Source organism: Macrotis lagotis, chromosome 8, assembly GCF_037893015.1.
Source record: "Macrotis lagotis isolate mMagLag1 chromosome 8, bilby.v1.9.chrom.fasta, whole genome shotgun sequence".
NCBI classification, from domain to species: domain Eukaryota; kingdom Metazoa; phylum Chordata; class Mammalia; order Peramelemorphia; family Peramelidae; genus Macrotis; species Macrotis lagotis.
Genome location: NC_133665.1, coordinates 44,889,351 through 44,904,916, shown reverse-complemented (window position 1 = coordinate 44,904,916; position 15,566 = coordinate 44,889,351). Strand labels below are relative to the sequence as shown.

The 15,566-nt window shown below is 36.1% G+C and overlaps 1 protein-coding gene across 1 annotated transcript in view; it reads left to right on the top strand.

Moving 5' to 3' along the window:
* Positions 1 to 15,566, top strand: part of ABCA1 (ATP binding cassette subfamily A member 1) — a 148,997-nt gene that overhangs the window by 63,306 nt on the left and 70,125 nt on the right. The window contains exons 7-8 of the mRNA XM_074196781.1: positions 2,091 to 2,267; positions 13,310 to 13,402. Coding sequence (XP_074052882.1) covers positions 2,091 to 2,267; positions 13,310 to 13,402 — 270 coding nt within the window. The remainder of the gene's footprint in view (positions 1 to 2,090; positions 2,268 to 13,309; positions 13,403 to 15,566) is intronic.

The following is a 15,566-nucleotide window of genomic DNA, read 5'->3' as shown; positions in this document are numbered from 1 at the left end:
AACTCTCATCTGTTTCCTCATGTGGAGAAGGAAATGGCAAATCACTACTCCAGTATCTTTGGCAGAAAACCCCAAATGGGTTCATAGAAAATCAAACCCAATCGAAGCAGTTGAACAAAAATAATCCAGGCAAGATTTAAAAGAAACAATATTATCAGATAAAGCCCCTTCAAGTATCTGCATGAGGAGGATGATTAGGATAATGAAGGAATATGAGAATTGGTTCAAGGACCAGACAGTTCCAGGATGTTTAACTTGAGGAGACTTGGATGCAGTCTGTCATTTGACAGATGAGTTGGGCTTGTTCTGTTTAGCCCCTGAAGGAAGAACTAGGAATAGTGGGTAGAAGTTGGAGAAGAGAGGCTGATTTGTGTTCAATGTAAGAAGAGTTAATGGAATGGTCTACCTTCAACTTTGTACCTACTGTTGCTCCTTCATAGCTAAAAGGTCTTCAGTTGGCTGTTGGATAAATGATATAAGAATGTTAAATAGAGCATTTTTGTCCCCAGGTGTGGGTTTGGCTTATTTAGTTGTTGTTGTTGAGATCTTCATGATCCTATCAGGGAATTTCTTAACAAAGATACTAGACCTCTTTGTCATTTGCTTCCCCACCTCATTTTACAGTCCAGGACACTGAGGCAAACAGGTTTAAGAGTCATAACAACTAGTAAGAGTCTGAGGCTGGATTTGAACTCAGGAGGATTGAGTCTTTCTGACTCTAAGCCTTGCACTCTATTCACTGTGTCACCTAACAGACCTAGTTGATCTCTGAAGGTCCTTCCAATTCTGAAATTCTATTATTTGCTATTATTATAGCTGTAGTGTAGGAATGGATCAATATCAGTGATCTCAATTTGCCAGTTTACTATCAGTGGTAGGAATTTCTTTTTATGGATCTGGAAAAGGTGAATGGGTTCAAACTCTATCTGAATTTATCAGAGATACTAAATTTATGAACTCTTATCTGACTTAAACTGGTTTCAGGAGACCAGATCCTAGATATAAATTAAAAGAGCCTCCTACTGCTCTGGTTTTTGAGAGAGTAAGAATAGAAATGGGAGGGACTGTTGCTGCTTTGTCTTACATGAGCAACAGAGCTGATATCCCTGGCATAAGTCAAAGAAAAGTTAGATTAGTGGATCAGCATTTTCAAAACCAGTTTGGTCAGGGAGATCTTGGATCTTGAAATCTGAACCACAGAATTCTGATATATTGGGCCTGAAGAGATGCATAAGAAGTGCCAAAGTGCGCAAAGCTCTGAACCTGAAGTTAGAAAGACCTGAGGTCAAATTTTATCTCAGATACTAGATGCAGGTCACTTAACCTTTGCCTCAGTTTCTTCAACTGCAAAATGGAGATAATAATAGTTGAGAGGATTAAGTGAGATAATATTTTCAAAGCACTTCGCAAGCTTTAAAAGCTCTATGTAGATGCTAGTTTTGATTATTTTTTGAGGCAGCTAGATGGCCTAATGGATAGAATGCCAGGCTTGAAAAATTAAAGAAGACCTGAGGTCAAATCCACTCTCTTATACTTACTAACTTGTATCCTTGCACAAATCACTTAACTCTGCCTCAGTTTCCTCATCTGTAAGATGGGGATAATAATAGCCCCCTACCTCACTCAGGGTTGTTGTGTAAAGTCCCTGGTACATAGTGGTTGTTATATAAATGTTAGAGATGATGATGGTGGTGGTGGTGGTGGTGGTGGTGAAATATCAAGAGGCAAAGTAGGATTAGAAATATTTTGGAACAAACATAGAGGAAATTAACTTTCTATTCATAACTAAAATTGTTAAACATCATGAGTATTTTTGATACATATATAGTTTCTCTTTTAACTTATTAGAAGGAAGAAATTTTGCCAATATTGACAGTTTCTCATGGAATAAGAGCTAGACCAAGGAGTCATGTTTTCCATACTCAGTTGTCAGAATAGAATCTGGGATTTAACTTCCTTTTTTTATATGCCTATCCTGGGGGGTTCTTTGAGGGAAATTGACAGATTTCTAAGGGAAGAACTTTTACAAAGGAACTCTTGTTTCCAAACCAGATAACCCATTTTTGCATGTATGTTTACAATATTTTTAGGTTCTTATACATGGCTATAAGTGGAAGCTGAAAGACCTATGCAAAGAATCAAACTTAACAGGTCAGATTAAACATCATACCCAGAAGACAGGAGAGTTTTGTGACCTGCCAAAAGAAGAGCTAGATGCAGCAGAACGAGTATTTTTCTCCAACGTGGACCTTCTGAAACCTCTTCTGGTAAGCAGATATGCTGTGTCTATTTAAATCATGAAATATCAATGAAATATGCAGAGCATTGTGTTGGGCAGGGAGCATATGGAGATAAATGTAGGTAGGACATGATCTTCTTTCTCATGGACCTGATCATTTATCTTAATGCACATGCCAGTCCTCCACAATTAAAGTTTTTAAACACATGATAATTAAGTAATGGGCACTAATATTTTATGAATGTGAAAACTCTTTGTTGAATCACTATTTACTCTTTCGTAACATTGTAGAGCTGCCTTAAAGTTTGAAATGTCATTCATTCCCTAAGTCTTAGATGTAGTCTCCTTCCTTTGATGTCTGCAGCTGCCCTTATCACAAAACTTGTCTAGCTAATTCCCTCATACTGCACCCATTTCTTTGTTATGTTTAAAGTGACAGAGGTGGTCTCCCTTTTTCTGTGTAAAGTTTTGTAGGTCCCAGGTGAGTGGGTATTAAGTTGAGAACTGGATTCTATTTTAGAGCAGACTTTTTTTTTTGCAAGGCAAATGGGTTTAAGTGACTTGCCCAAGGCCACACAGCTAGGTGTGGTATTAAGTGTCTGAGATCAGGTACTCCTGACTCCAGGGCCAGTGTTCTATGCATTGGGCCACCTAGATGCCCTTGGAGACTTTTTTTTAACTTCTGCTACAAAGTTCATTTTTTTTATACTGGGTGTTCCCCTCAGCTAGAAAATGACCTATGGGAAGATAATTTAATGTGTTGCAGAGAAATATACTTTTTTTTTGTGAGGCACTTTTCTTTAGACCCAGATGGACACTGTATATGGGCAAGGAAATGGGGGGGAAAGTGCTATCAGAAATCTTTAAAACTTTTTTGCACTGAACCTTTTGGAGAGTAATAACAATAATGAAGACAATAATAATAGCCAACTTTTTTTAGTGCTAATTGCTAAATACTTTGTGCTAATAAACTTTTTGCAATATTTATCTCATTTGGTCCTCACAGAAATGCTGGGAGGTAGGTACTGCTATTATCCCCATTTTATAGGTTAAGAAACTGAGACAAACAGTTGAAATGACTTGCTCACAGTTGCAAGGTCACAGCATATGGTGAAATGTTTTCCTGAACTCTTTGAATACCTTGCTTACTTGACAAGTCTGAAATATTTATAATTTTGGCCTGAGCAATTTGGAGTTTCCCATTTCCATTGACCTTCTTCAAGTGCTTTGTGCATTAGTAGAAGACTTGCAGTTTTATTCTTGCAAAGTGTCTGTTTTATTCTATTCTACTCTGGCGAGCTTTGGCTAAACACTTTCTGTTAATTGACTGGGCAAAGAGGCCAACTCGCCCCACTTCTCCCTCTCTCTCTCTCCCCTGAATGACTTTGGACAAAATATGTTATCTCTTTGAACCCCTTTTCTTACTCATTAGGACCAAATTAAATAAATATATATAATTTACAATCTGTAAAATATAATATATAATAATATGTAGGTAAATACCATGGAAGCCATAAAGGAGGCAGGTGGGTGGATAGAGTGCTAGTCTAGGAGTCAGGAAGATTAATTTCAAATATGGTCTAGGACACTTGTTAGCTGTGTGACTCTAGGCAAGTCATTTAACCTCTTCCACATCTTTAAAATGGGGATATTAATAATGACTACCTACCTCACAAGTGATGTGGAGATAAAATGAGATATTTGTAAAAAAAAAGAAAAAAATTAGCAGGGTGGCTGGCATATAGCCATGTATGATTAATATTATAATCACCTCAGCTCAGGAACCTTGACACAGACATAGTTCTTCTGAAAGTAGAATCAATCCCTAGTCTTGCATATGGGCTCCTGTCTGGAGTTGATCTGAATGGGTTCGAGATTCTGATCACTAGTTTCTTCTATGGGGACAGTATTGTAGTTATGATATCAGAAAATACGGTAGACCAAGAGTTTTAAAATTTCTTGATTTTTATAGCTTATTCTTTGTGGGTGATCAGAAGCTCTCCTTACTCTTCCTAACAATGAGATAACAGAATAGTAATGGTTGATCTTGAAGTGGAAAAACCAAGATTCAAATTCTGTCTCAGGTATTTGGTGGTTTTATTAACTTTGGGCAAGTTACTTAATTTCTCTCAGTCTCAGTTACTTCATCTATAGAATGGAAATAATAATAGCATCTATTTTGTAGGATTATTTTGAGGATCAAATGAGATAGCATATGCTAAGCTCTTTGCAAACCTTAAAGCAATATGAAAATGTTATTTTTAAAAATTATTTATTGTATAAAGATATAGGACCACAAATGTGTGAAATTACTGCCAAGTATTTTGAACTGTGACCCATATTTCTTGGATAAAGATAGGTATTCAGGGGTGGCTAGGTGGTGCAGTGGATAGAGCACCAGCCCTGGAGTCAGGAGTACCTGAGTTCAAATCTGGCCTCAGACACTTAATAATTACCTAGCTGTGTGGCCTTGGGCAAGCTGCTTAACTCCATTTGCCTTGCAAAATCCTTAAAAAAAAACACAATAAAGATAGGTGTTCAGAAAAAACTTGCATTTGCCCCTCCCTGGGGGTAATCAAATTTTCTTTAATATTTGGCAAAGCTTTCCCCAGCCACTTAGTTAAAGTTCCAGCCCTGCTAATGATAGGCAGGTGTGACATATGATGGAGCAGGGTAATTAATTGGTCCCAGAATTGCAACGTGATCAGCAGCCAAATGACAGTAGCTGCCTCTGCACAAAGGACATGGACTTTTCTGCCAGAGCACACTGGTTTCCAGAAGCAAGCATAGACTCAGGGAAGATGTCATTGGAAATGTTTTCACTTTGTTATGCTTATTATATGTTCACATATTTTGGTCAAGGGTTCTTTCTTGCCTCCCCTTTGCCTCTTTTCCCAGTGGGCAGCAGTGTTCTGCCAACCATTGGTTGCCCTAGAACTTCTGAAAATGCCAGCAATCACTTCTGTTCTGAGAAATATGTGCTGGCAGCACAGACTTTTCTCCTGGTGACAAATATTTGGGCTGTTGAGCTGGGGAGCCAACATAATGGTCTTGGAATACAGATGACTTAGAAAGGGATTTCTTTGATAGGCATGGACATGTTATTTTATCTTGGTAGCCAATTCCCCACCCCCCCCTTGCCTGAAGACTCATCCCCTGTGTTCGAATATTTACTTTATTTTTTATTTATTTATATTTTATTGTAATAGTAGCTTTCAACATTTATTTTTCTGTAAGGTTTTTAGTTTTATGGTTTTTCTCCCTTCCATCTCTCCCCCATCCCCTATTCCCCCAATAGAAAACCCTACATGTTTACCCATACTAAACCTAGATCTATGTTAGTTATGTTTTTTCACTTTGTTCTTCAATTTTTTGAATGGGATGACCTCTGAGGTCCTTTCCAGCTCTTAAGTTGACTAGGAATCCTCTGAATTTACTGATTGGTTTTTGTTATGTACTCAGGATGTGTGTGTCTGTGTGTGTATCTGTGTATGTGTATGTATGTATATTAACTCAGACAACTTAATTTAGCAAAATAATTCGAGCAAAATAAGGCTTTTTGATTATTTGACCCTGGGAAAGTCATTTAACTTCCAGCTATCTCAAGCACATTTATAGAGTTCATGTACTAAGTCAGATTATTTGATGGATTAAGTTCTATTAAATCCTTGAATTTAATGACTGGAATTAGTATGCTCAATTACACAAATACCTAGAGCTCTGGGAAACTTCTGATATGTCAACTCAGTCCATCAAATTATCTGACTTAGTATATGAGCCCTACAGATTTTCCTGGGGCACCTAGAGTTAAGTGACTTGCCTGGGTTACATAGCTAGTAAATATTCCAGATGGGGCTCCCTGACTCCATCCCACCACTTTCTCCTCTGCACTGCACTACCTTTACTTATGTGTCCAATCCTGAGAGAAAAATCATAATTAGTGCTAATAGCAGCATTTAAAAAATAATAGCCATGGAATATAAAGGAATGGACATCAAATAAGATTCCTACAAATCCTGACTGATGATACTTTGTTTCATGGCCCACTTGGGACAAGTTCAAACACAGTCTAACCTTGCCAGAGTTCCTTGGATTGTTAACTATGCCTGTGATTTGATGTTGTGATTCAACATATCTAAAGGCTTCCATCTGGCTTTGTTTTCTTTTTCTCTGCCTCACTCCTCTGCCATCATAAAAATGTTAGTCCACGGTCATATTTTCTTTTCAGTATTTGAAACAATGACACTGTGACCCTTTGATGGTGTGCAAAAAACAAGTGATAAATCACTTGATTGAATTTTCTATTTTAGAAGTCTGCCTTTTATCAATCTTCTTGTTCATGATGGAATTGTATGAAGTTGAGTATCATCTTCATGGTTAAGGTTTTGAATTTGGAAACCCCCTCAAAAGTTGAACTTGGTCCTTTTCTAGTCAGGATATGAAACTTCTTAGCTATCATTTGTATGAATTTGAGATACATAAGATGAGATGGTTCAACCGATTTAATTCCTGTGTCAGAAACCACTCATTTGAAACTGTGTCACATGATTATTCAGTCTTGACCTATAATATCATCAGCATAAAAGAGAATGTTCTGTTTCTGCTGCACAAAGAGTACTGTTCAAATGTAGCTTATCGATGAGGGCAGCACATTCCTTCAGACAAGGACTGAGGACCTCAGGTCCTTTAGACAAAGGATCTCTTGGCAGAATACTCTGGCGGTCACTGAAGGCCATTAACCTCTGAGATGGGTTACACAGACAGAAATAGAAAATGGCCAAAGAGATAACAGAAATAACACTTCTAAGAGCATTTAATAGTATCTTTCACACTCAATGTTGACTTAGACTATAAATAAAACTGAATATCAGACTCAGTACCCTTGGCTTTTAAGAACTGGAAGCTTTCCCTTGGACATGCACTTATGAAATAGAGGGTAAGTGGCAACTATTAGAAGTAGAAGGGATCTTACAGTTTAACTAAGACAATCCCCCACATTTCACAGCCCTGGAAATTGAGTTCAGAGAAAGGATGTGACTTGTCCATAATCATGGATCTTTTAAGTAACAGAACAAGGATTCACCCTAGGGTCCTTTGACCTAAAATTCAGTGGTATGAGGTTTCTAGTCTGTGTCAGGGGCACAAGAATGTATTAAGTCTGGGCGTCTTAAGGGGGAAAGATTGTAACTGAATAAAAAATGGCGTTTTTTCCCCTGGAAAATTCAAGCAGTTGGAAGTTTTTGGTCAGAGGTGGAGATGGAAATGAGGGCTGATTTGGTAAGGTTTCTTGGAAGAAGATACAAAGACAAAAAAATAAAACAAATTCTGGATTATTCTAAGAATCTTGCTAACCAATCTTTTTGCTACCAACCTATCCATTTTTTTCCTATCATCCCTACAGTTGACCTTCCATAATTTTCTTATTATATCACTTTTTTCCCCAAAATTCTTTCCTACTTTAGAGCTTCCATTGACTCCTCATTGCCTTTCAAATAAATGTCTACTTTATTATTGTTGTAGGTTTATCTCATATGACCCCTCTTTACATAGTCTACATTTTAGCCAATTCTGCTGTTCTTTGTCTTGCTTTGTCTTTTCCCATCTTTTCTTTTTCTCAAATAATATCGTGTGCAAGAAACAGATTCTCCCTTTTCCCTTCAATTGCCATCTGTTGTTATCCCTACTTTCTTTCCAGGGTCAACTGAGATATCACCTCTTCCATGATGCCTTCTCTTCACCTCACATGAAAACGATCTCTCTCTCTTCCTTTAGATTTCTCCTTTAGATTTTCTTACGGAATTTTATGTAGATTTACTTTCATTTATCTCCTTTTGTGTACTTATTATTAGATTAGTTAAATAATCTCTTGAGAGCAAGGGTTGCACATATCTTAGCATAGTGCTTTGTATAGTAAAAAACTTAATAATCTTTGAGAGAATTTTAATTTTAATAAACAATGAATAAAGGGATATAAAATCCAGCAATGATGTGAGATATGGATTGGAAGACAGATTAGAAATAGGATTACCATTTAGTAGATTATAATAGTAACATTTTAAACGTTTGCATTTTATAAATTATATCTTCTATTCATTCTCTTTATAAGCTTTTGGTTCAAATTCTTAGTATAGAGTTATTTGGAAAAAAGGGAAAGACATTTAAACATAGAAACATGTTGCAAATACTTCAGAATCCATGGCTTTGTAAGTGTGGGTGTTGCCATCATCCATCTACATGCACGGTGTTGCCATCATCCATCTACATGCACCAGTGCAGATAGCTACCCTTCTCTGTAGGTAGTTTCAAAAGTACTGGGGTCAAATAAATCATTGTCTCCTGGTCAATTTGGGGGGATGAGTATCTGTCTTCAAACTTAACTAGGCTGGTCATTGGACAGCTGTCATAGCTTCTATCACCACACTGAATCAGAAATGCATTGTAAAAACAAATGTGATTTAAATACATAAATATCCAAGAACGTCTTAAAGACTAATAGATTGTCTAATTGAAAAATGAATTTTATAATACATCTTCAAACAATATGCCAATTTTTATGATTCCCTATTCCATTAAAGGGTGTTTGATGTAATCTCATCAACAGAAACTTACAGGAAATCTGTCTTTGCCACAGAAATAATTTTTGAAAATCAGCCATTTTATTAGCACAGACACTCCTTTTGTATAACATGAATTATGAAATTGGGAAAATGCCTGACTTTAAACTATTGCCTATTTTACATTAGTCATGTACATCATTTCCTATAATATGGATATGACTTTGGCCAGGTTATTCTTTTAGCTCAAACTTAGACTTTCCCTGCAAAAGCAAAATCAGATGGAGATTTGAGTCAATTATTATTAAGACAAAAGTATTATAATTAGGAAAAAAAGCATTTGGGGGAAATTTGATTTGATTCATATATTTTAACTCTTAAGGTGCTAAAAAAAACTTTTTTCCTTTCATCCCAGTGCTGAATATTTTGTGCCACATTTGGACTGAAATACACATTTTACAAAGGATCAATTAAAGTTGCAGTTTATGTTAGTTTCTTCTTAACTACCCTATAGATTATGTCATTGGAAAGTGGCATGATCTGAATTTGAACCTAGGTCCTTTTTCATAGCCAGTGTCCTTTTCTATTCTATCAGATAGACCCAAGTCTAGGGCAGACTTATGAGTTTTTGACTCAGCAGTGCCAGTACATTGATGTAACACACTGTTTAGGAAATGTACCCAGTCGAGATGCATACATTTTACTGAAGTGGGCAGGAAATTTCAGAAAATAAAATAAGCATTTGTGTGTCCTTCTTCTAATAATGTGGATGGCATTTTGTCACTAAAAGTTTGAATAATGCATGAATTCCAGTTAACAAGAAAGTATAGTCCCCCTCCAGAGAGAGGCTTTTATTACTTCATGCAAGATAATCTTTTGCCTCCTGTGGTAAGTGGTGACTAATGTATATATGATTTCATTCTCTTACAGATTGTGGCCAAGGGCTTTTTGTTGGGAAAATAATAGCAGGAATTCCAAGATACATATTGTTTACTGGCACAGCTTGGAAAGATAATTTAGCAAAGCATTATTTGCCTTTGTCAAGTCAATATGAGTAAGAGACCATAGCAAGAAAAGGGTGTGAGCATGTGTCACTCAGACATCATTGTTGGCTGAGCTTCAGCCATAAGATACTTCTTGGACTTGTTAGGCATCTTTTGGAACTGCCTACAAGTATTTCTCTCTCTGTCTCTCTCTCTCTGCTCATTTTCCATTTTCTATTTCATAAGCAAGGATAAAGTGAAAGAATTGAGATTATCATTCTGTATCAATCAGGGTCCTCAATCGTATGTTGACTATTTTTGTTATCCTGGGTCTTGCATGTGTCAGTCTAATTGACTGTGGATTTCAAACACTGATTTTCATCTAATAAAAGGAACATAGAAACAAACTTTCCAAGGCCTTTGTTCTAGTTCCTTTTTTTCCTCATTAGATGTATGATCTTGAGTCTCTGACTCTTGCTCTCAGTTTCTTTTATGACCTCAAAGGTCCTTTACAATTCCGTTCTATGTTATACTATCATTGACTATAACTGATGACTTTGAGGAAAGCTGAAAATCTTGTTTTCAAACAAATTGTCAAACTAGGTAGCAGCTGTGTTAAAAAGACTACTAAATAATTTAATGCTGTTTCCCCCCCTACTACTTACAGGTGTTTTTATAATGGCTCTGTCAGAAGCAATTTAATGAATATTGGCATTGTCTATTCTGTCAAATAATCTTTTTATTGTGTATAAATGTGGAAATTCAAAGTTAAAGCACTGCAGAAAAACACCCTCATCATCCACATGTCAAGCAGTGACCTTTTAAAATGTCTTTTAGGAACTCAATCATAGAGGCAGAGTATTATAGAGAAAGGGACTACTGAATTTTGGAGTCTGGAAACCTGAATTAGAATCTTAACTCTGACCTTTATTAGCTGAGCCTCAATTTCCTAATCTGTAAATGGAGATTGAATAGCTATATATATGTATATGTGTGTGTGTATGTATATATGTGTGTATTTTTTTTTTCCAGTACTTTGGAGGACCTTCTAAAGACTATTTAGTTATGGTAAAGAAACACTAATTCCATTTCTACTTCAAATGGTAATTCAATTTAGTTAATGTAGAAAAAATTATGCAGCGTGTATACATCTCACATTTATACAATATTTCAAATAAAAGGAAATACCACTATGATTAGTAAAGCACAAACAAATTTTTAAAAGTTATGAAGCTCATTACTTTTTTCCAGTTTTTTAATCATGTATTATTGTCAGTCCATTATCAAGCATATATTAAATATCTGTGCCAGACAGGCAGAGGCTAAGGTACTATGTTAAGACCTGGAAATACAAAGAAAGGCAAATGACAGTCCCTGCCTTTATGGAGCCTACAGCCTAGAATGGAAGACAACATGAAAACAGTTATGTATAAACTCAGCAGAAAGAAGACACTAACACTTAGGGAAAAAGGTAAAAGCTTCTTGTAGAAGATGGGACTTTGGGTGAGTTTTGAAGGAAGCCAGAAAGGCCAGAAGATGGAGATGAGGGAAAGAGGCAGTTCTAGTCATGGGGGAGAGCCAGTGAAGGCACTTGGAGTTGGATGAAGTGATGTGTGCAAGGTTTAACAAGATAATTATTGTAATGGTGTTATGTGCAGGTTTATCACTGGTCCTCAAGCAAAATACACAGGCTAAGTATGGATATTTGACTTATGAAATTTGGGCTCTGGTCATACAAATGCACAATGCATTAAAAAAAATTTGAAGGCATAATGTGCATATGAACACAGTCTAGTAAGTGTAGAGGGATAAAATTTAGGGATGTTTAACTCATAGAGGAAGAAAGTAGAAAAAAGGATCATAAACTTATTTTCTGTTCAGACTTTGTAAAGGAAAGAAATTTGAGAGAAAGTAGGCATTGTAGAAAGCCTTGAAGAATACAAAGATCTGGGTTTGAATTCTAATACTATGGTTTATTGACAGTGGGACTTCGGGAAAATCACTTACTCTTTCTAGGGTCTAATAATTGTTCCTCCTACGTCACAGGATAGTTGCAATGAGTAAATAATTGCCACCTGTAAACTACTACATAAATGTGAGCTATTGTTATTATATCATAGTTCAAGTAAAGTAGACATCTGGAAATACTTATGGTAATAGATGAGTTCAGCCTGAGGATGCCATTTTAGATTAGATTGAACTAGTTTGTCAATTAGAAATGTAGTTCAAATTGTTAGGCATAGGAAACATTTTTTTTCTTAAAGGAGTTTACTTCCTTTGCTATTTTTCTTTAGCACTTATTTTGCTTATTATAGTCAGACTTTTTGTTTTTGAAATAAAGGAAATTCAAACCCATTGTTTTATAAAAGTAAGCACATTAACTCATCATTGCCTAGCTGTTAATATCTAGCATTTTAAGAGTTATTTTTAAAAAGTAATTTCTCTTTCAGAAATCTGGAACTGGTCTTTTTGACATGCCATATGTATCTAGGTGGCTTCCAGTCTTTTTTAAACACAAGATGTTTATGAAAATAGCTTAGCTTTTGCTAAATTTCAGTAATGTCAATTGATAAATCAAAGGACATCAAACAAATACACATTTTTACCCCCAAACTCTTCCTTATTCTTGAAGAGGTGGCAGTGACTAGAATAAATTGAAATAGAATTTTAGATTTAGAGCTGGAAAAGAGCTAAAAGGTCATCTAATCTTTACCTTTTATATTTTACTGATGAGGAAATTGAGGCCTGGGGTCATATATGTGGGTAAATAGCAGAGGTGATAGTTGAATTCTGAATTTATGTGTTCAAATCCAGTCTTCTTTCTATTACACTAGGAACATTACTATTGGCATTGGCGGTATGGAGGGTTCAACTTTAATTCTTGTCCCAGTTTTGAGTTAATGGAGATAGGTGGTTATATAGTGACCTGTACTTTCTCTCCTGTTCTCATTGTCTTTTTTTGTTTCCAAGGGGAAGCATGGGCACAGGTACGAGTTCATGGTTAGAGGTTGTGGTAACTGGACCTATTTCAAATTCTTTTTAAAATTTTTTAAAATTTCAATTCTAGTCTCAGATTTTCACCTAAGTTGCACATACACATCAAGTCCTTGATGGTTAGGTACCAGATAAGAATATTTTACATTATTCTCTTCCAAATTAATTTTTAAAAAAATTATTATTAGGAGCGGCTAGGTGGTGCAGTGGATAGAGCACTGGCCCTGGAGTCAGGAGTACCTGAGTTTAAATCCAGCCTCAGACACTTAATAATTACCTAGCTGTGTGGCCTTGGGCAAGCCACTTCACCCCATTGCCTTGCAAAAAAACAAAACAAAACAAAAATATTATTAAAAGTACTGGTAAACCTTAACTGGAGAGTGTTCAGAATAATTGTGGTGCAGCTTTTATGGGGAGGATAGGTACTGTATATGTGTTTTCAGTTAAAGATGGTAAATGGTTTGAATTAACTTGTTTGTTTCTTTTGGTAACTTCAGATTTACATTTGAGCTCACAACTATTTTTTTTTTTCATTCCAGAAAGGAATAAGCTCTCATTCTATGCTGCCAAACCAGGAGCTGGTTGAAACAATGAAAACTATGCTAGAGAGTGTTGGAAAGCTGGCCAAAGAGGTAAGTTGCTTTGGCTGTAACCCTAGGAAGCAGAACTGCCCCATTACCCTTTGGAAATCTGAGTTTGGTTTGGTCAGGCAGTGTTCATTGCATTCAGGCAAAGTTAATTTGTAAGCATTAGGTGGCCATATCATTATTGTTATTATCTTTTTTTGTTTCAGATGCCTGGTTTTTAGGGAGAATTTTTCTTTTGCTAAGCTGAATTTGACTGTCTCCTTAATCCATGCTCTGTCCATATTTATTCATTAATGGTAGAAAATTTGTTTAAACAAAATATTAGTTTCCTGGCTTGAGGGAATAATGTGTGGTTCTCAAATCCAGATTGTTCTCCATCTGGATTTCTGAATGCACAAGTCAATCTGTGGTGATGATGTCTTTATTTTATGTGGCATCTTATCATCAGAGCCAAGGTATTTATTTTCTTTATATGGCAGAGTCTCAGACATATCCTTAACTTGCAGTGATACAACTGTGAGGTGCATCTGTCCATCCATCTAGGCAATATTGCACTTGCAGCAGTGCATTTGAGCATAGCATTATGGGTGAAACTTAGAAGAGGGTAGGTCCCATGAGTTTCCAGTGTGTAAGTGATAAAACAGAGAAGAATGTGGTTCTATTTCCTATTTGTTGGGATCCCCTTCCATTGGTATGGATTACAGCCCCTCCATAAATTCTCATCCTGTGCTTGACATTCCTCTTTTTGTTTTTCAATAAATATTCCTTGGAGTAGAGGGTTCCCAGGTTTTTTGGGGGGTATGTGTCATAGATGACTTTGGGAGACCAGTTAAGTCTATGAACTTAAACTCCTTAGAATAGCAGTTTTAAGGGCATAAGCTAAAATGCATAGGAATAAAACAGTGAACCAATTATATTACATTACAGTGATCAAAATAGCTAATAGAGAAAATCTCTCCAGCTAATGCTGATGATTTTTTCTGGTTCTTATTTTATTTTTTTGAAGTCAGTGCATTTATTTGTTTTTTCTTCATCCTTGAAATGACAGTCATTCACCCTTATCATGTACAAGGTGTCCCAAAAGTCTTAGTGAGGTTTTAAACTTAATCATGTTAAAGTCATAAGCCTGGCCAGTTAGGTAACTCAGCAGACAGAACACTAGCCTGGGGTCAGGATCCCCTGGAAAAAAAAATCACACAGGCCCATGAAAATAACAATTCTCATTTTTTCTTGAATTTCATTTTTTTCTTTTTTTACAGTTATATGGGTTAAGACTGTGGGATCCCATTTTCCATTTAGTGACCTTAATAATTGTTTTTTCTATAACTTTCAGGAGGTAATATTAATGAATAGAAATCTGGCCCTGGATTCAGAAAGACCTGGGTAGCAATCCTACCTCAAATACTGAGTATAGCTAGGTGGTCTGGAGTTACGTGAACTTCAGTTTTGTCATTTGTGAAAGGGGATAGTAATACATTGCAGGGTTGTTATGAAGCTCAAATGAAATAATGTGTGTAAAACACCTTGAGAACCTTAAAGCACTAAAGAAATGTGGACCATTGTTCTTCAATTTGTTTTACTTTTTTAACTTTTGGTGGCTCTTAACGTGCCTTAAGCCCAACAGCCTTTCTCTGCCATTAAATTTAAAATGTGTTTCTGGGGCAGCTAAATGATACAGTATATAGAGCACTGACTCTGGAGTCAGGAGGACCTGAGTTCAAAGGCACTTCAGGCACTTAATATTTGCCTAGCTTTGTGACCTTGGGGCAAATCACCTAACCCCATTGCCTTAAATTAAAAAAATTAAAAAATAAGTGTTTACCCTCAAATCAAAATAGTTTTTTTGTACAGTAATCTAATTCAAGTCAGCAAATATTTTTAAAGTACCTACTATGTTCAAGATGCCATATATAGAAAAAGAAAAGTCCCCACCTCCAGAAAGTTACAGTCAATGGATGTTGGGATGTATATATAGCATAACATTATTCATTAATGTTAAATCAGTTAGTAATCTTAGTTGTATTTAAGTCTCTTTATCAGGTGAGAAAACTAAGTTCCATAAAGTTTAATTAACTTCCCCAGCTTGGAATTGAGATTGAGATACTATGATTACAGAAGCAATATCCTTTACAGGGTACCACCCTGCCTCTCCTAATCTTCTCTGAAAAAAATTTTGGTTTGAAGGGGGAACCAAAAAAATAAAAATCTC